The sequence below is a fragment of the Trachypithecus francoisi genome, unplaced genomic scaffold, assembly GCF_009764315.1.
Source record: "Trachypithecus francoisi isolate TF-2019V2 unplaced genomic scaffold, Tfra_2.0 Lachesis_group16, whole genome shotgun sequence".
Taxonomy (NCBI): Eukaryota; Metazoa; Chordata; class Mammalia; order Primates; family Cercopithecidae; genus Trachypithecus; species Trachypithecus francoisi.
Window position 1 is genome coordinate 1,618,323 of NW_022681461.1, and position 21,106 is coordinate 1,639,428.

General features: G+C 45.3%; 1 protein-coding gene across 4 annotated transcripts in view; it reads right to left on the reverse strand.

Moving 5' to 3' along the window:
- Positions 1-1,449: 1,449 nt before the first annotated feature.
- The window catches only part of SLC35D2 (solute carrier family 35 member D2), a 53,614-nt gene continuing 33,957 nt past the window's right edge, over positions 1,450-21,106 (reverse strand). For 3 of the 4 annotated variants that reach the window (XM_033236652.1, XM_033236651.1, XM_033236654.1), the window contains 6 exons: positions 17,325-17,427; positions 15,965-16,057; positions 8,430-8,497; positions 5,146-5,224; positions 3,041-3,123; positions 1,450-2,076 (listed from right to left, as the gene is read on the reverse strand). In XM_033236652.1, coding sequence (XP_033092543.1) covers positions 1,977-2,076; positions 3,041-3,123; positions 5,146-5,224; positions 8,430-8,497; positions 15,965-16,057; positions 17,325-17,427 — 526 coding nt within the window. In that variant the 3' untranslated portion in view covers positions 1,450-1,976. The remainder of the gene's footprint in view (positions 2,077-3,040; positions 3,124-5,145; positions 5,225-8,429; positions 8,498-15,964; positions 16,058-17,324; positions 17,428-21,106) is intronic. The other variant, XM_033236653.1, reaches the window with a different exon arrangement.

A 21,106-nucleotide genomic window follows, 5' to 3' on the forward strand; every position in this document is an offset into this window, starting at 1 on the left:
TACATAAGGGATCTTGAATAGTCAAACTCACAAAGACAGCAGAATGGGGGTTGCCGGGGCCAGGGGGATGGGGAAACGGGGAGTTCTTATTTCATGGGTACAGAGTTTCAGTTTTGCAAGATGAAAAAGCTCTGGAGGTAGGTCGTACAATCAGTATGCTTACTCCTGCTGGACTGTATACACGTAAAAATGGTTAGAACGGTAAATTCTGTCGTGTACTTTACCACAATTTAAAAAAAATTTTTTTTTGAGACAAGGTCTCACCTTGTCACTGAGGTTGGAGTGCAGTGGCGTGATCACAGCTCACTGCAGCCTCAACCTCCCAGGCTCAAGCAATCCTCCCACCTCAGCCTCCCCCGCAGCTGGGATCAGAGGTGCGCACCACCATGCCTGGCTAATTTTTTTTTGAAGAGATGGTGTTTCACCATGTTGCCTGGGCTGGTCTCAAACTCCCGGGCCCAAGCGATTTTCCCACCTCAGCCTCCCAAAGTGCTGGGATTACAGGTGTGAGCCACCGCACCCAGCCACATAAAAATCCACACAATGATTCCTTCCTGTGCTGGCCTGCTCCAGATCTGGCTCAGCTTCTCGAAACTCAGAAAGTTGCCGCTCGTGAGAATTTAGAGATCTAGTTGAATTTTACAGATCAAAATACTAGAGGCCACGACAGGCAAAGTGACTTGGGAAAGGTCTCCCGAGTTTAATAGTAGAGAAGATTAGTTAGTCTGGCTCCTGACTCCCAGACTGGGGCTCTACCCTGCACTCCCAATTCCAGGGGGGACACCCGTTTCCACACAGAGCGGGAAAAGTCACCCTATCCATTCGGGCCTCCTTCCCATACACGAGGGGTTGGAGGTAGGTGAGCATGTGAGGAAATGCACCTTTGGTAAAAGCTCCTGAACAAACCTGGAGGGAGATGAGAAGAAACAAACAGGTCAGCGCTTAAATGCTAACAGGACTACCCGGGCGCAGTGGCTCACGCCTGTGATCCCAACACTTTAGGAGGCCAAGGTGGGCAGATCACCTGAGGTCAGGAGTTCAAGACTAGCCTGGCCAACATGACGGCCAAACCTCGTCTCTACTAAAAATACAAAAATTAGCAGGACGTGGTGGCAGATGCCTGTAATCGCAGCTGCTCCAGAGGCTGAAGCAAGAGAATCACCTGAACCCAGGTGGCAGAGGCTGCAGTGAGTCGAGATTGCGCCACTGCACTCCAGCCTGGGGGATAGAATGAGACTCTGTCTCAAAAAAACAAAAAACAAAAAACAAACAAACAAACAAAAACAGGATAAAGCCTGAGTATTTTTTTCCCCATTGAGTTACTTTGTAGCTTTCCCCAACCTGGAGTCATAAAGGAGTTTGGAATTGTCCCTTCAAGGTGACACATTCTGCTACATTGTGAATGGCGGACACTGTCTTCTGCCTCCAATAATACCACATGAGGAGGCATACATAGAAATGATTTTTTATTTACTTTGATGATTAGGAAAAGATACCAACATAGCTTTCATCAAAGCTAACAAATTACTGGCAGTTAACTAATTTTATTAGAATAAAGACATGTCTGTTTAAACTGAAACAACCGGCCCTTTGCTTTGGCTGGGACCTTGAGAATCACGGCCAAGGTGCTGATCAGAAAAGTCACAATTACATCAACCTCCTGCCCGCACATGGCACAGAGATGCCACAAAGGCCCCGCAGGTCCCTCGAAGAGCAGCTGGGGCTCCACCTACCGAGTCCCAGTGGCTTATTTTGAAAAGATTTGCTTTCCACCAGTAAGGCGTGGCCCAAGTACATTTCTCGGGACTGCCATTGGCTCATCGTGCATGCATATGAGGTAGTTCTCTTTGCATTTTGCAGATGCTCTCACTTGCCCGGGGGTGGGTGTCACGAATCTGAAACCTCTGGCTTCACATTCCCACTGGGAATACCCCCAGCCCCCAGTCACAAGTCAGTCTCCAATCCTGCCACAGACTTTAGCTCTTCAAATCCAAACGAATGTTTTCTTCATCCACAGGTTTCGGTTTTAACTGGCTGCTCAGTGTTAAAAAGGAATATCTCAAGCCCCCTGCCATGCTGAAAGGAGAAAAAAAAAAGTGAAAATAAATGACTGGGAATGTCCCAGGGGCTCCAGCAGCAGTTGCTGGCGTTTTTATCAACACAGCCTGCTTCATGCAGAGGGAATTATTCCCATATCTGTGTTTCTCCTCAAGTTTGTGGACTGCTTGATGAGAATGTCCCCTTATTTACAAGCCTTTGGAGGCAGAAAAAGAGTCATCAAATCTAATGCAGAACCTCAGAGAGAAAATAAGCACTTGGTTTTTACTGAATAAACTACATACCCTTAGCCTTAAATAGTATCCCACTGCTGAGACCCCAAATGCCTTTCTAAGCTGGGTTAGTCCACACCCCCTGCTTGCCGAGCCTGGTGGTCACAAAGGTTAACACCCTCCACTTCACAGAAGGAGGGCAAAGAATGCAGGGGCCTTCTGTGAGGAAGACCGGTGAGTTAAGTTCCGATCCCAGCCCCGCACACTGTCATCACACATGTCCCCATGGATCTGCATGAGGACGAACCCAGGGATGAAGTAAAATTATCTTAGAAATTAGAATGTCGGCCGGGCGCGGTGGCTCAAGCCTGGAATCCCAGCACTTTGGGAGGCCGAGACGGGCGGATCACGAGGTCAGGAGATCGAGACCATCCTGGCTAACACGGTGAAACCCCGTCTCTACTAAAAATACAAAAACTAGCCGGGCGAGGTGGCGGCGCCTGTAGTCCCAGCTACTCAGGAGGCTGAGGCAGGAGAATGGCGTAAACCCGGGAGGCGGAGCTTGCAGTGAGCTGAGATCCGGCCACTGCACTCCAGTCCGGGCGACAGAGCGAGACTCCGCCTCAAAAAAAAAAAAAAAATTAGAATGTCAAAACGCCTCCTGGCTTAACATGAAAGACTTCTCTAGGCTCTTTTGCTTATTACATATTAATCGAACTGTTTAAGGTTCTTGTTTTCCCAAAGCGAATCCATTAAAAATTCCCACTCACCAAATATTTAATCCTACAAAGTTTAACAAAGAGAAAATGTAGTCTCCACCGACTAACATCCCAATGTAGGCAACAGATACATTCTGCAGAAAAAGACAGAGGATTTGTCATTTTAATAGTAAAATGTTTAGGGGAAAATATAAATAGTAAAACCTGAAAGTAGACATTTTAGTTACTTTGCAAAGAGACTTGTACATAGGGATATTCACAGGGGGCTGAAAAAAATAAAAACTGTTACAAGCCAGGAATGATGGCTCATGCCTGTAATCCCGATACTCTGGGAGGCCAAAGGATCACTTGAGCCCAGGAGCTGAAGACCAGCTGAGGCAACATAGTGAGATCCCATCTCTATAAAAACTTTTTGAAAGTAGCCAGACATGGTGGCACATGCCTGTAATCCCACAGGGACTGAAGTGGGAGGACTGCTTGAGCCCAGGAGGTCAAGGCTGTAGTGAGCTACATGCCACTGTACTCCAGCCTGGGCAACAGAGCAAGACCCTGCCTCAGAAAAATAAATAAGCCATTACATATGGGGTTTACTAAATGAATGCAGTAAATTATGGTCTGATGACAACAGAAAATGGCATTATTCTCTCCCCTGTTCCAGTTGGCATGCAGGCGCAGAGTGGGGCTATCATCAGTTTGCCAGATCCTAACTCTTTACTATCACTGGGTAGTGAGGTTTTCCGGGGCTTTTTTTTCCTTCTTCTTCTTTTTTTTTTTAGACAGAGTTTCGCGCTGTTGCCCAGGCTGGAGTGCAGTGACACAGTCTCAGCTCACTGCAACCTTTGCCACCCAGGTTCAAGAGATTCTCCAGTCCAGCCTCCCAAGTAGCTGGGACTACAGGGCGCCCACCACCACACCTGGCTCATTTTTGTAGTTTTAGTAGAGATGGGGTTTTGCCATATTGGCCAGGCTGGTCTCTAATTCCTGACCTCAGGTGATCTGCCTGCCTCGGCCTCTTGAAGTGCTGGGATTACAGGCATGAGCCACTGTGCCTGACCTGTTTTTCTTTTTTCTTTTTTTTTTTCAACCCTGGGCACTGCAGATTGTGCAGTGTGACACTACACTGCAATCTGTGGGCACACCAGGGCCAAGTAGTGAGTTAATTATCTTGATCGTAAACTTGAGCAGAGTGGAGACAGTCAAAACATTCCAGGCCATGCTCTGCCCAGCGCATTCTAGGAGACCTCTGGGCAGCCAAGGGACAGGTGAATTCTTGAAGCAGGCAGTGTTTTCAAACACTCTAGGACTTCGTGTGAATAGAAAAACAAAGCAATAATGGAATCCAGAACACCTCTCCCTCTATGCATTCCCGTGCGTGTGTGTATTCAGATGCATCCACACATCCAAACACCCACACACCAACCCACAAGCTCACCGACCTCACCACACAGCACGCACCTCCACAAGGGCCCCACTTCTCAGTGGGCAGGTTCTCCCAGAAAACCAAATTATGGATCACAAGGTGTCTTACTAATCATTGATACCTGGGTTTTGTTTTGGTTTTTTTTTTAGCTTTTCACTTCATTTTCCCAGACCCACCCCTCCAAGCCACCCCCAACTTAAAAGTTATACTTTGTCTCTCCTTTATAAATTAGCAATCTGTCCCTCTATTCTATGCAGTAGATTAGAAGAATTAAGATGGGGCTGGGCTCAGTGGCTTATGCCTGTAATCCCAGCACTTTGGGAGGCTGAGGTGGGTGGATCACGAGGTCAGGAGTTCAAGACCAGCCTGGCCAACATGGTGAAACCCAGTCTCTACCAAAAATATAAAAAATTAGCCAGCTGTGGTGGTGGGTGCCTGTAATCCCAGCTACTCGGGAGGCTGAGGCAGGAGAACTGCTTGAACCAGGGAGGTGGGTGCAGTGAGCCAAGATTGCACCACTGCACTCCAGCCTGGATGACAGAACGAGACTCTGTCTCAAAAAAGAAAAAGAAGAAGTAAGATGGGATCACACAGGCCCAGCTGAAAAGGTCACAGCCCTCATTCTTACACCACCACCACCACAACCAACAAAATCAAATCCGGCCTCCAGCAGAAAATCTGGATTCACAGTCCATTCCTTGACTCAGTTGTTCCTTCCAAGGCTCCATCCACTCACCTTGATGGCTCCAACCACTGCTGTCGTCAAGGCTGAATTGTAATAGCTGCACAGAACCGTGGAGTACATCAGCAGAAACCTGCGGCAAGGAAGCAGACACTGCAGTGTGCGTCTTAATACGCTGGGTAATAATAAATAGGTTAAGGCCAGCGGTGACCCCCCCACAGGCACTTGAAGCAAAGAAAAAAGAAACACATATCATAAAGGTTTTGTAACCCACACCTTAGGATATCTTGCTATTGGTCTTATGACAGGAAAATGGTCCAGCTGTGAATTAGCTAAACCTTCTACTTAAGGTATCCTTCTCATTTCTCTGTACACTTCCCCTGAGTGTTTCCACAACCCGGGGGTAAGAAGAACAAGGTTTAATGACCTGAAATCTCTCATTTATCAGCGTGTTAAATGAAGTTAAGACTTTGAATTTTTTTTTTTTTTTTTTTGAGACAGAGTCTTGCTCTGTCACCCAGGCTGGAGTGCAGTGGCCGGATCTCAGCTCACTGCAAGCTCCGCCTCCCGGGTTCACGCCATTCTCCTGCCTCAGCCTCCCGAGTAGCTGGGACTACAGGCGCCCGGCACCTCGCCCGGCTAATTTTTTTGTATTTTTAGTAGAGACGGGGGTTTCACCGTGTTAGCCAGGATGGTCTCGATCTCTTGACCTCAGGTGATCCACCCGCCTTGGCCTCCCAAAGTGCTGGGATTACAGGTGTGAGCCACACCGCGCCCGGCCGACTTTGAGTTTTTAATCCTCTGTGCATCAGAATCACCTGTTGCACCTTTTTTTTTTTTTTTGGTAGGGACGGAGTCTCACTCTGTCAACCAGGCTGGAGTGCAGTGGCGCAATCTCGGCTCACTGCAAGCTCCACCCCTACATTCCAGCAATTCTCCTGCCTCAGCCTTCCAAGGAGCTGGGCCTACAGGCTCATGCTGCCACGCCCAGCTAATTTTTTTTGTATTTTAGTAGAGATGGGGTTTCACCATGTTGCCCAGGCTGGTCTTGAACTCCTGAGCTCAGGCAATCCGCCCGCCTTGGCCTCCCAAAATGCTAGGATTACAGGCGTGAGCCACCATGCCCAGTCTGCCTGCTGCACTTCCAACACACAATGAACGATGCCTGGCAGAGGTTCTGATTCACATGGTTTGAGGTGGGGCCCTGACCACCCACGAGATGAAAGATCCTCAGGTGATTCTGACCTGCAGCCAGCGAGGAGGACCCCTGGTGTCGGAAGAGAAAATCAGCTGAGCGACTGCTCCCTTCAGACAGAGGAGATTGAAACAGATGCCACGTGTGGATAAGGCTACTGTACCTGTTACGAAAGTTAACTCAGGCACTTAACATGACCGTAGGTATTGATACTTACTTGCCAATAAAATGATACAGCCTTGTGAACGAGCACCCAACAAGAAAACACATACACAGGTAAAGAATGCCAAATCCAGTCAGGTAAAGAAGTGAGCTAATTCCAGTCAAGCCGTGATGGAAATTAGCTGCAACCTCACCTAAGCTGCAACTCAGATCAGATGATGAAATGTTGAAAGGGAATACAAACTGGCTGAGAAAGAAACGTGGAAGGTACAGGGAAAGCATAAGGTGTGTGAGATTTGAAAAGCTAAATCCCAGGTCAGGCTGGACACGGTGGCTCATGCCCATAATCCCAGCACTTTAGGAGGCAGAGGTGGGTGAACCGCCTGAGGTCAGGAGTTCCAGACCAGCCTGGCCAACATGGTGAAACCCTCTCTCTACTAAAAACACGAAAATTAGCCGGACATGGCGGCACATGCCTGTCATCCCAGCTACTCAGGAGGATGAGGCAGCAGAATTGCTTGAACCCGGGAGGCGGAGCTGAGATCATATCACTGCACACCAGCCTGGGTGACAGGGCGAGACTCCGTCCCAATTAATTAATTAATTAATTAGTCCCAGGTTGAAGGCAGGAGCTTGGATTCCCCATTGACAGAAGCAAACTCAATCTAGCAAAGGGCTCAGTGCACCTGCGCTTGGGTAAGCACAGAATTTATTGAATTCTAGAATCCTGATAGAATTTAACACTCGGTCTTGGTCCTAGGCTAAATCTCTGGTGGAGATCATGGTCACAGACCTTCAACATGATAACCTCTGTTGGCCTGAGTGTGTTTATTACTAAAGGTGGTAGAGGGAAAAAATCAGAATATCAAGCTTTACAAGTTGAAGAATAAACTTAATTTTAAACTTAAATTTTGTAATCTTTGGAATACTGTGTGCATTGTAATTAAAACAATTTGAAAAGTTAAAGAAACTCTTGGTTCTAATTTGAAATATATAATTGATGTTAGACTTACAATTGTAATTTGAAAGAAGAGTGTAGGCCGGGCGCGGTGGCTCACGCCTGTAATCCCAGCACTTTGGGAGGCTGAGGCGGGCGGATCACGAGGTGAGGAGATTGAGACCATCCTGGCTAACACAGTGAAACCCCGTCTCTACTAAAAATACAAATAATTAGCCGAGCATTGCGGTACATGCCCATAATCCCAGTTACTCGTGAGGCTGAGGCAGGAGAATTGCTTGAACCCGGATGCAGAGGTTGCAGCGAGCCAAGACTGCACCACTGCACTCTGGCCTGGGCAACAAAGCGAGACTCCATCTCCAAAAAAAAAAAAGAAAGAAAGAAAATGTCAAGAACAAAAAAGCCTAACTGTTGGACCATACAACAGCCTGGACATCTCTCTTTAGAAATTTTCCTGAATATAGCAGGTATAGCACTATAGGAAAAGGCTGTCATAGTCACATCATTATGTGAGGAAGGCATCTTGAAAAACTAATGACATGGTGACAAAGACGAAAACATATCACTGCCAGGCCTGGAGGCAGGAGCCCGGAGTCCCAGCTAATCAGGAGGCTAAGGCAGGAAGACTGCTTGAGCCCAGGAGTTTGAGTCCAGCCTGGGCAACACAGTGAGACTCCATCTCTTAAGAAACAAAAACAAAAAAATCCTCAGCATTGAGCTTGCAATGTCAGCTGACTTCATTTCAGACAAACTTTCAGAAATCATTAGGCAACATCGTATTTTGGAGGAGAAAGGACATTAGCATGACTTTTAAAAACAAGAGTTGTCTGCTTGCTCCTGGTCTTCCAGGCTGGATTTCCAGGTATCCCGGGTCCCTGCCACCTCCTTTGCTGCAGGGGTACTTTCCAGAGAAAGTCAGAGAAACACAAAGGAGTTCTGACAGAGCAGACAGAAGGCATATCTTGATGTGACTTGTCAAGAGATATTGTCGACCAATGTTTCTACTTATCTATGGTTTCTTACCCCAAAAAACAGGAAAGAAGAAACTGTAGGATAAACAGAACATTCTTCCATTGGTTGAATTCAGTAGCCTATTATTAAAAAAGAGAAAAAGGAATGATTAGGTTAATGACACTGCAGTTTAAATTTACTGGTTTTACTAAACTGCGTTTTGATACAGGAACCATCTTCCCAAACAGAAAATATAATGCTTAAAAATCCTAGATGACACTAGTTGGGTGACGTTGGGCAAATATCTTTTCTTCCCTGAACCTCAGATTCATTTTACAAATGTAGATTATTTAAAAAAAGGAAAGCCTTCCTCAAAAGCCTTCCTCAAAAGGATATAAGGACTGAATGAAATTGTTTAGGACTGTGCTGACGGCCAGCACAAAATCACAACTGCTATTATCGCTGCGGCTATCATTGATTCACTGACTTTACACACCCTTACTAGTTGAATCTGTGGTCCCAAATTCAAGGTTGGGTTTATTTTTTGTAAATAATTTTAGAAGAAAGTTGATTATCTCTCTTTTTTCTTTCTTTTTTGAGACCAGGTCTTGCTCTGTCACCCAGGTGTGATCATGGCTCACTGCAGCCTCTACTTCCTGGGATTAATCAGTCCTTCCACCTCAGCCTCCTAAGTAGCTGGGACTATAGGCACAGGTCACCATGCCTGGCTATTTTTTTTTTTTTTTTTTTTTTTTTTGGCCTGGCTATTTTTTTTTTTTTTTTTAAGTAGAGACAGAGTCTCGCCATGTTGCCCAGGCTGGTCTCAAACTCCTGACCTCAAGTCATCTGCCTGCCTTGGCCTCCCAAAGTACTGGGATTACAGGCGTGAGCCACCAAACCCAGCCAAAAAGTTTATTCTTAATTAATAATGTAGGCAAGAAAAGTTTAAGGTCATAAACTGTTTTCAGGAACTTGCACATGCTTAGGAAGTATTGTGAACAAATAAACGATTATTTGCTACTTACCAAGCAATCAAGTAACTGGGGGGAGGAGATGGTAGACAAAGAAGTTTAAGACTTCATTTCTGGCCGGGTGCGGGGGTTCATGCCTGTAATCCCAGCACTTTGGGAGGCCGAGGCGGGTGGATCACCTGAGGTCAGGAGTTTGAGACCAGCCTGGCCAACATGGTGAAACCCTATCTCTACGAAAAATACAAAAATCAGCCAGGCACAGGGGCAGGGGCCTGTAATCCCAGCTACTATGGGGGCTGAGGCAGGAGAATCGCTTGAACCCGGGAGGCAGAGGTTGCAGTGAGCCGAGGTCATGCCATTGCACTTCAGCCTGGGCAACAAAAGCAAAACTCTACCTCAAACAAACAAACAAAAAAGACTCAATCTCTGCTCTCCTGGGATTTCATCCCTAGCTGAGAAAATTAAATTAACCCTCCTGAGGAGACAAGAAGAAGGAGTATTTTCTTCACGGTGGGTCCCCTACTTGTATCCAAAAACGATTTGAAGGTGTCTGAAGACTGCCCGTAAATGTGTGCTCCGTAACAGGATCAAATAGAATCAAATATAAGTTCCACTCACTTTCTAGTAAGCAATACTTTGTTAGCCAAGTTTTAGAAACTCTATGTATTTAAAATGAAATCTTTTAAGTTTATAGTTCAAATTTTTAAACAATTAAGGTAGAATTCTCTTCTCCAATCGGGACCATCTTGTCACATTTCACTGTCATCGTTTCATTAGTAATGCTTTGCCCACTTCACTTATCAAAAAGATACACATTACAAAAATTAGCTGGGCATGGTGGTGTGCAGACTTCTGGTCCCAGCTACTGGGAAGGCTAAGGTGGGAGGATCACCTGAGCCCAGGAGATGGAGGCTGCACACTCCAGCCTGGGCAACAGAGTGAGACCCTGTCTCCAAAAAAAAAAAAAGAAAAAAGAGACACATTAAGTGTTCCTAACTGTTGAAACTGGCTGATGGGCACATATGTGGAGTTTGCCACATCACTCTGTCTCCTTCTGTATATGTTTGACAGCTTCCTTGCATCCTAACACTTTTTGTTAAATGCGTACTTGTGAAAAAAATATAATAAATAAAAATCTGTCTTACCAGCAAGCCCCAAGCTAATCAGAGGAGCAGAAAACATCCAAGAGAATTAAAGCCGAAAAGTTTACGCTTAAGGCAGTCAAAGACCAAAACAAAACAAAACCACAAAAATCATAGGAAACACTTACTGTCTGAAATTAAAATAAAATTGGGAATAAGAGAAATACGTAAGTTTTAAATTTCAAACCAAGGGTAGAAAAACATCTATTTTCTCAAAGAGCTAAAAGTATTTATGCAAACAGTAAAAAATCAATCCATCCATTAACAAGAAACAAATAAAAACTATATATGTGTTCCTGATACAACGAAATCCACTGAGGGCTATTTTGTGACTCTCATAAAAATATTTAGATTCTTCACCAACCTAACTTTTTTTTTTTGAGACAGAGTCTCCCTCTGTCGCCAGGCTAGAGTGCAGCAGCACAATCTCAGCTCACTGCAACCTCCATCTCTCAGGTTCAAGCGATTCTCCTGCCTCAGCCTCCCGAGTAGCTGGGACTATAGGTGCTCATCACCACCACACAGCTCATTTTTGTATTTCTAGTAGAGACGGGTTTTCACTATGTTGGCCAGGATGGTCTCGATCTCTTGACCTCGAGATCCACCTGCCTCAACCTCCCAAAGTACTGGGATTACTGGCATGAGCCACCATGACCAGCCCCAACCTAAATTTTTATAGATTTTAGTTTTATTTCCTTAATAATGATGACATTGTATTAGTGGCATTTTTAAAATAATGTAGCATGACATTTATTTTTTAAAAGAAATAATTAAAGGTAAATAACAATAAAGCCCCTCTTCCTTTAGACTTACTGTGGGAATATGAGGCTTTTTCACTTTGCACTCAGGGTTTTTCAATCAGGGGGAAAAAAAAGTCCTATTCTTTATCCCTGTTCGTCAACTGTAATATACTAGATGTACTTTGAACCCACTGCAGTGATTCAAATAGAGAAGAAAGTTCACCCGCTGAGTATTTTCCAAGGGCCTAATTTGTTAACAAGAGAAGCTGTCATCTCTGACTTTGTTCATCAGCGATAGAATCGAGGCACTATTAATAGATCTATTGACTGTGTAAGTCCAAAGTCTGGGCTTGAATTCCCAGAGAAGTGAGTCACACACACACGTTTACCACAATCTCTGATCCTCTCCATCGCTCCTAGTCCCAGTTAACCAGGAAAAATGACTCATCAAATTTCTTTCCATTAACAAGAGAAGTTCACATTTTGCTCTAATTTATTAATCAGCTTTCAGAACAGTCAAACCAAACTTGGTAAACAAAAAGCAATTTTATGTTATAGGCTAACACACCTGATTACATAAATTCATTTCTTTCTCTTATTTGGTTTACAATCTAAAATGAATTCCGCCATGGTCAAAAGGGGGCAATGGGAAGAAATGTGCCCTGATTCAATGTTAGTAGTGCAAACCTCACTGTTGTTGTTGTTGTTGTTGTTTTTTCCTATGGAGTTGATGGCTTTTTCTTGCAGATTACAGTGAGTGTCTCACATATTTGGCATCTCTTGTCATACAATACTTTTAAAACTAGTTAAACTTGGCTGGGCGCAGTGGCTCACATCTGTAATTCCAGCACTTTGGAAGGTGGGCAGATCACGAGGTCAGGAGTTTGAGACCAGCCTGGCCAACATGGTGAAACCCCGTCTCCACTAAAAATACAAAATTAGCCAGACATGGTGGTGGGCGCCTATAATCCCAGCTACTGGGGAGGCTAAGGCAGGAGAATCACTTTAACCTGGGTGGTGGAGGTTGCAATGAGCCAAGTGATGTTGCACTCCAGCCTGGGCAACAAGAGCAAAACTCTATCTCAAAAAAAAAAAAAAAAAACAGTCAAATTTTTGGGTTGGGCGCAGTGGCTCACACCTGTAATCCTGGCACTTTGGGAGGCCAAGGCAGGTGGATCACCTGAGGTCAGGAGTTCAAGACTGGCCTGGCCAACATGGTGAAACCCCATCTCTACTAAAAATACAAAAATTAGCTGGGCATGGTGGTGGACACCTGTAATCCCAGCTACTCGGGAGGCTGAGGCAGGAGAATTGCTTGAATCTGGCAGACGGAAGTTGCAGTGAGCCAAGATTGCACCACTGCACTCCAGCTTGAGTGACAGAGCGAGACTCTGTCTCAAAAAAATAAAATAAAATAAATAAACGTAAAGTATATGTTAGGTCTCTTGTACTTTACAAAAGTGAGGGATATGTTTTTCACACATGAAGGAGAAAGCGAGCAATTTTCATATACAAATAAAGTAAATGAGATGACAGTGGAGGATTTTTCACACATGAAGGAGAAAGCGAGCACTTTTCATATACAAATAAAGTAAATGAGATGACAGTGGAGGATTTTTCACACATGAAGGAGAAAGTGAGCACTTTTCATATACAAATAAAGTAAATGAGATGACAGTCGAGGATGTGTTTCTAGAGCCCAGAGTGCCTGGACTGACCGCCTGCTGTCCTTGGGAAGATATTTAAGCATGATGCCCTGGATGCTTTTCCTATACGACAGGAATAGTAACAGGACCTTCTCTTCTGTCGTGGAAATGCAGTCAGATAATTCATGGACAATGCTTTGAAAAATGTCTGACATCATAAGCCCTCAACAAATATTAGCTATTATTATTATTACATGAGAAAGTAGAATTCTGCGTGATAATCATTACAGGCACGTAGCAGCTTCTGAAAACACCATGCTACAAGTTTATACGCCAATGACTTTGATATGAGAACACATATTTCTTCTGAAACAATGTTATAAATTATTAACATAATACACCTAATCTATTTTACTCATCAACTACCTAAAATTCAGTTTCTGGTCACTATGCCTTTCATAGTGTTGTTCCCACGGGGAAATATGCTTTTAGTCCCAATGAGGTGTTTTAACAATTTTTAGGAGTTTCTAGATTTCTATTTCTGGAAAAAAAAATCTAAAATACCAGAATTTCAGAACAGGTAAAACTCCAGGCCGGGCGCGGTGGCTCAAGCCTGTAATCCCAGCACTTTGGGAGGCCGAGACGGGCGGATCACGAGGTCAGGAGATTGAGACCATCCTGGCTAACACGGTGAAACCCCGTCTCTACTAAAAAATACAAAAAACTAGCCGGGTGACGTGGCGGCGCCTGTAGTCCCAGCTACCCGGGAGGCTGAGGCAGGAGAATGGCGTGAACCCGGGAGATGGAGCTTGCAGTGAGCTGAGATCCGGCCACAGCACTCCAGCCTGGGTGACAGAGCGAGACTCCGTCTCCAAAAAAAAAAAAAAAAAAAAAAAAAAAAAAACTCCAGTGATAAAAACAAAACAAAAAACAAAAAAAGCAAAACTCACTTCTATAATAATGAAAGGAAAAAAGCCACTAGAACCACTCATGAAGAGTTTGTAATTTTTTTTTTTTTTTTGGAGACGGAGTCTTGCTCTGTCAGCCAGGCTGGAATACAGTGGCACAGTCTCAGCTCACTGCAACCTCTGCCTCCTGGGTTTAAGTGATTCTCCTGCCTCAGCCTCCCAAGTAGCTGGGATTACAGGCGCCTGCCACCATGCCTGGCTAATTTTTGTATTTTTACTACTAAAAATACTCTCTACAAATGGGGTTTCATCATGTTGGCCAGGCTGGTCTCGAACTCCCGACCTCAGGAGATCCGCCTGCCTCAGCCTCCCAAAGTGCTGGGATTATTGGCGTGAGCCACCACGCCTGACCAAGAGTTCATAATTTTGTTTTGTGTAACATTGCTGGCACTGACTCAGTTTCAAATTGATTGCTGGTAGCTGAAACACAAATACCGTGTTTTCAGATATCCTGCCCTGCTCATTCTTACTAGAGAGGGGCAGGTGCCTGCTTTATCTTCCAACACGGAATTAACAGGGAGGCCCAGGTTCACAACGTTCTGATTAACCCGAAACAGAGAGCTCTTTATCCAGATTGGTGCCACTTGGTGGTTTTCCATATAAACCCGTGGAAATGGCTGTTTGTGCCCGGGGACGAGGTTGCTAAGCCCCTCTGCTGATCCATCCTTCTGGGAAGAGAATTGGTCAAGTGAGAAAGTCCAGCTAAAGAAAGAACAATGAACGGCCCAGGAGTCCACAGCAGCCTGCAGCCTTCAGAGTCACTCAGACCCTAAAGAGCTGCAAATGGGATTGACTTTCAGCTGGTGGGCAACACGCACCCATGCTGATTGCTCAATATGGAAACATTGCCCTGTGCGTGGGTCAATGGTGCGGCCCCAGCCCCAGACCAGCAGTGAGGGGGTTACCGCCTGGCTGGTCAGGGCTGTGTCTGGAGTCGAGTCTGTGGGTGCAGGTCCCGCTGAGAAGGGTTTTGCCCATTGCGTCTCGTTTCTCACATTCACTTACACATCAGCACAACTCTCAGACGCTGTGTGGCCCTGTGACTTCCTGAAGAAGTCTGGTGCGGTTGGGGCACCAGATGGAGCTGTCACTGCCTCATGCGACCCCTCTTACCCACTCTCTGCCCAGCTGCCCCTCACTGGCTGCACCCTGGAGGTGGCCCTGTTCACTACAATAAGCAAAGTCGCTGAGTCGGTCAGGATGAAGCACCCCCTTAGGAAAGTCAGGGTCACCAGTTATTATGCGGATTCCTCAGCTAGCGAGAGAAAGGGGTTGCAGTTGAAGGAAGATGGTTCATGTCCCTCAGGTTTTAAGCCATTCATTGCTGAGCTGAAGCCACCTGATGGGCTATTCCTATCACACAGGAAAAGGATCTAGGGCACCGTCTTGCACCCTTCAGGGCGGCCACTGGAGCTGTCACTGTCGTTAATGGCCACACTTCCTAAGGGACGTGGCCTCCACCGCTCCACTGGGCCTCAGATCTTACCACAAATTCACTGTTTTATTTGTCTCTCACCAGCAGCAGATTGGGTTTCAGGGCAAATGCCGAAAGAACAACACCTTTCCAAAATTCCAATGTGGATCCTGGGACATTTAGAGGTAAAATGGAGTGATGGCTGGGACAGGTTTTAAAACACTCCAGGGAACAAAAAAGTGGGGGTGGATGAGGACAGATAAAATAACACGGCAAAATGCCAAAGTGTTGAAGCTAGGTGGTGGGTCTGTGACTACTCACTGAATTATTCTATTTTGTGCACGTTTCAAAATGTCCGTAATAGAAAGTAACAAATAAATAAACCTATTTTTTTAAATGATTAAAATCCCCTTCTAGGGTAAGTAGCTCTCCCAGGTCCCACATTTGCGAAGGGGGATACAGAACTCAAACTCAGATTTGTATTGTTGTTTTCCAAAAAGTTCCCAGTCCAGAGTTCTTGGCACTCCTTGATATGTGGCTAAGGCTAAATGCCAATGCAAGGGTAGTGCCAAAAGATATACTAGGGATATCAAACATCTTGTTATCATGTACCCTCCTGGTAGTCCTAGCTACCTTTACACTGTTTATTTCTGTGCATACCAAATGTGAAATATTAAAAATGTTAAAGCCTGCTAAGGAAGACTGTAACGACTGCCATCAGCTCACCTGCCGCAGGTCTCCAGTGGAGACACTAATAATAAGAGTTGGAAGAATCATGAAGCAGGCATTGTAGAAGAGCACTCCGTATTTCCCTAGCTCCTGCAAAAACAAAAACATAAAAACCACTCAATTTTAGAAATATGAGGCATAGATTTCCTGGAGCCATTTATTCAACTGCATATTTATGCAAAGTTAGAATATGCATTCTGAGCAACTCTACTGGACTATTTTCAGCAAATTTCTGACATAAAATGCTTCATTTTGAGGGTACTGAGATTTTGGAATAAACATTTGTTTTACACCAAAACTACAGAGAAAACACATGGCAGTGGAAAGCCTCTAGGGTTCCATTCATCTCCAGCATTCTAATTGTGTGGGGTTTTTTTTTAAGCATGTTATTCAAAATGGGAAATCTGGAACAAAATAAAGAACATTAAAAACGTGAATATAAACAAAACTCTTTAAAAACATCTGCTCTTTCCATTAAAGGACAGCAGCATTATACATTTACCTTCATTAAAGTGGCCACACCACTTCACCATTTTCAAAAAAGGATGACATATTGTGATTTTCCAAAGACAACAAACCTGTTTTTGTAAAACTGCTACCGTTAAAAAAAGAAAAAAAAAATGGCCATGCAGGGGGGAAAAAAAAAAAGTACAGATTAAAAAAAAAAAATAGCTCATAGAAATAAGCCTGTTGGTCAGAGGGAACTCCCTCATCCAGCACAAAGAGCCTGGAACAAAGAAACATATGCCTGACTCATCCTCCCTGGCTTCCTGTAACAGCTGGGGGTGGGGGAGGGATGGGGCCTCCACGTGACAGGCAGCCACACAAAAGCAAAGCTCCTCTGCCCCAGCCCCTCATCATCAGAAGCAGCAGCTATTGCTGGACAGGACCTTACAAATTATCCATTGCAGTCATTTCATTCCACAAGATGAGGAAACTGACATTTGGAGAAGTGAAGGTTCAAAGTCACAACAGCCAGTAAGTAGCAAAACTTGTGTCACTAACCCACATCTCCAGACTCCAAACTAGTGCTCTCAGAACAAATATTGTGACCCCTGACCTTGCCTTGGTCATTGATGATGCCAGTAAAAAAGTTAGTTTGCCTTTCACATTAATCCCTTTTTATATATTCTGAGTGTGCATCTAAACTAGTAGCTTTTCCCATCCTATCTCATTTTCACCCAAAATTTTGCAAATAATAACTTGCACAGACAAGATAACTGAAAATAAATTAGTAATCTACAGGTCATATTATATACATTAAATGACATGCCAACTGTATACATTCATTTTCGTTTTTCATATAATTCTAGGGCCCAGATGACAAAGCCAAAAAGCCATAGGCAGGGTCTGGTACCTTTGGGTCCATTTTCTGTTTGGTATAAACTCCGTTTGCTGCTGTGAAGATATCATTCAGGAATACAAAAATATAGCCTTCTAAGTTAAAAGCAAGGTCAGACCTGGGAGGGAGACCACAAAAGGAGAAGGATTATTCAAAAACTCCTAACTTGGCCTCCAAGCCCGCCTGTTTTACCTTTCCCTAATCAAATCCACTTTTCTGTGGCACGCTGTGTGGCAGTGAACGGTTAATTCCTCTGCTTTGCCTCCAGACAAAAACCAAACCAGCCCATCAGGTGGCTTCAACTCAGCAGTGAACGGCTTAAAACCTGAGGGACATGAACCATCTTCCTTCCACTGCAACCCCTTTCTCTCGCTAGCTGAGGAATCCGCATAATAACTGGTGAGCCCTGACTTTCCTAAGAGAGTGCTTCACCCTGATCCACTCTGCAACTTTGCTTACTGTAGTGAACAGGGCCACCTCCAGGGTGCAGCCAGTGAGGGGCAGCTGGGCAGAGACTGGGGAAGAGGGTCGCATGCGGCAGTGACACCTCCTTCTGGTGCCCCAGCCGCACCTGTCCATCCTTCCGTGTGACCCCTTATTGGCTCCTTTCTTCTTTTGAAACATCTTCTCTTCCATTTCCATTATAAATAGCACCAGCGTAAAAACATTTGGGGAGCTAAGACAGCAACAAGAGGAAGAGCAACAGCTGAGCCACGATGTGGCCCACGCACCTGCCCTTGATGGCTGCAGACAGTGCTAGACCATGCCATAATTCAGAAACACACACTGCCAGGGAGGAAAACCTTTTCCTGTACCCTCTTAGGTTCACTGTCTGGGGGCCTGCTAACGTAACTGATAAAAGACAGATTAACAGGAGAAAGAGAATACAAATCTTATTAATATGTTCCCTAAAGTTCACAGAAAATAAGTGAAACTCAAAGAAACAGTGAGGCTTGGGGACTTACATTGTGACAAAGGAAAGAGGATTTGGGCTTCAAGGAACAAATAAATTGTGTAACTGTTAGAAAGTAACCAGGAAATCTATGGTGGAAATGATGAACGAGAAGGGTTATTTTCGGGTTTGTTTATGCAGATGCATCTCAGGGCCGATCCTCCATCCAGTGATAGGAATTCTCCTCTTCCTGGAATGGGAGAAGGGGCCCCCTTCACAATGGCAAACTGATTCCCTGTTTTTCAGGCAGAAAGGAGAAGGCAGCAAACTTCCTGATCTGTTGATTCTCAATTGTCCTCAGCTCAAAATAATCCCGATCCCACAGTAGCATAGTTTAGAGGGGCATATCCTAAATCTTCTTCAACATCAAAATGAGATTATTTCTAACCAAAGAGAATGAAACAGAGACCAAAAACTGTGCCAAAATCTGAATGCAAATTAAACTAGATTTTTGTTTGAGGCCTCCACACATTATTATCTACAAACATGTTTGTGAGAAGAGAAGTTAATTGTAGTCATCGTAGGTCAGAATTCTCTCTCAGTCACAATTAAAAAAAAAAAAGTCCAGGTGCAGTTGCTCACACCTGTAATCCCAGCACTTTGGGAGGCCGAGGCGGGTGGATCACGAGGTCAGGAGATGGAGACCATCCTGGCTAACACGGTGAAACCCCGTCTCTACTAAAAATACAAAAAATTAGCCGGGTTTGGTGGCGGGCGCCTGTAATCCCAGCTACTTGGGAGGCTGAGGCAGGAGAATGGCGTGAACCCAGGAGGCGGAGCTTGTGGTGAGCCAAGATCATGCCACCACACTCCAGCCTGGGCGACACAGCGAGACTCTGTCTCAAAAAAAAAAACAAAAAAAAGAAAGGATTTTCAGCCGGGCGCAGTAGCTCATGCCTGTAATCTCAGCACTTTAGGAGGCCAAAGTGGGTGGATCACCTGTGTTGGGAGTTCAAGACCAGCCTGACCAACATGGAGAAACCCCGTCTCTACTAAAAATACAAAATTAGCTGGGCATGGTGTCACATGCCTGTAATCCTAGCTACTCGGGAGGCTGAGGCAGGAGAATCGCTTGAACTGGGGAGGCAGAGGTTGCAGTAAGCCAAGATCGTGACTTCAGCCTGAGCAACAAGAGCGAAACTCCGTCTCAAAACAAAAGGATTTTCTTCAAAATAAGGGTCTTCCAAATTTCTTACCTACCCACATGTGATTTAGCATGAAGAAGAGCAGAGTCTGCTGCCCCCTTAGACAGCAGAGCTAAGTGAGTGGAAAGAGGATGGGAGGAGACACTGCCCACCTCCTGGGAGAGCTGCAGGAAAACTCCTACTCAGGGGACCAAGAGTTCCCAGCAGTGCTGTTCCCACTCCCAGAAGCCTGGGCCACTGTCAAGCGGCTTACCCACCGTTTGTTTAGGCCAGTGGTGACAGCACAGACATTTCTGAAGAATTTACTTGTTTAATCAATTAGAGCAGATTCATGTAACCCTTGCAGTTGTTCAAGAGATCCTCCCATCTCGGTCTCCTGAGTAGCTGGGACTACAGGCACGTGCCACCATGCCCGGCTAATTTTTTTATTTGTATTTTTGTAGAGACAGGGTCTCATTATGTTGCCAGGGCTGGTCTCAAACTCCTGGACTCAGGCAATCCTGTCGCCTGCGCCTCCCAAAGTGCTGGGATTGTCAGAGGCGTGTGAACCAGAGCAACTCCATCTTAAACAGGAGCTGGGTAAAATGAGGCTGAAACCTACTGGGCTGCATTCCCAGGCGGTGAAGGCATTCTAAGTCACAGGATGACATAGGAGGCCGGCACAAAATACAGGTCATGAAGACCTTGCTGATAAAACAGGTTCCAGTTAAGAGGCCGGCCAAAACCCACCAAAACGAAAATGGCCACAAGAGTGACCTGTGGTCATCCTCACTGCTACACTCCCGCCATCACTGTGACAGTTTACAAACGCCAGGGCAACGTCAGGAAGTTACCCTATATGGTCTAAAAGGGGAGGCATGGATCATCCACCCCTTGTTTAGCAGATCATCAAGAAATAATCATAAAAGGGCAACCAGCAGCCCTCGGGCTGCTCTCTCTACGGAGTGGCCACTCTTTTATTCCTTTACTTTCTTAAAAAACTTGCTTTCACTCTGCACTGTGGACTTGCCCTGAATTCTTTCTTGCACAAGATCCAAGAACCCTGTCTTGGGGTCTGGATCAGGAACCTTTCCTGTAACAGGATTACAGGCATGAGCTACCACACCCAGCCCAGATGTTGTATGTTAACTTTTTCTGGCCACGTGACTTGCTTTTTGAATAAAATGTAAGAGAAGGTGACACATGTCACTTCTGGGTGAAACCTTTAAGAACCAGTACACAATTCCCCACATTCCCTTTTCCTGCTTGTTTGGCAAAGGAAGTGCCCTCTGAGGCAGGGACTCCATCAGCCTGGATGCCTGAGTAACCACATGGAGCAGAGCCCTCTCACTAGCACTGCCTCGTGTTGGGTGGCGTGTGTGGCAGGGATGGGGTGCATCTGGTGAGTGAAGTTACTGCCGTGTGGAGGTTGTTACAGTGGCATCACCTGCTCATCGGACAGTCTGATCTGCCACTGCTTGCATCTGGATGCGCTAATGTAAGAGGAGAGCAGGATGGGGTCACTGCTGGTCTCTAGCTAAGCACTCACGGCTGATCTGTGGCTAAGTGCTGTGAATGCCAGCAGCCAGGAGGGGATCCATTCTATGAGTGCCAGAGGAAGGGCCAGCCTGAGCATGGATTCTCCAGGCTGGCTCTTGGTTGAAAGTCAGATGCTTTTGCAACCCCAATTTACCCTTTCAGATCATTTGTAGACTGTCCTT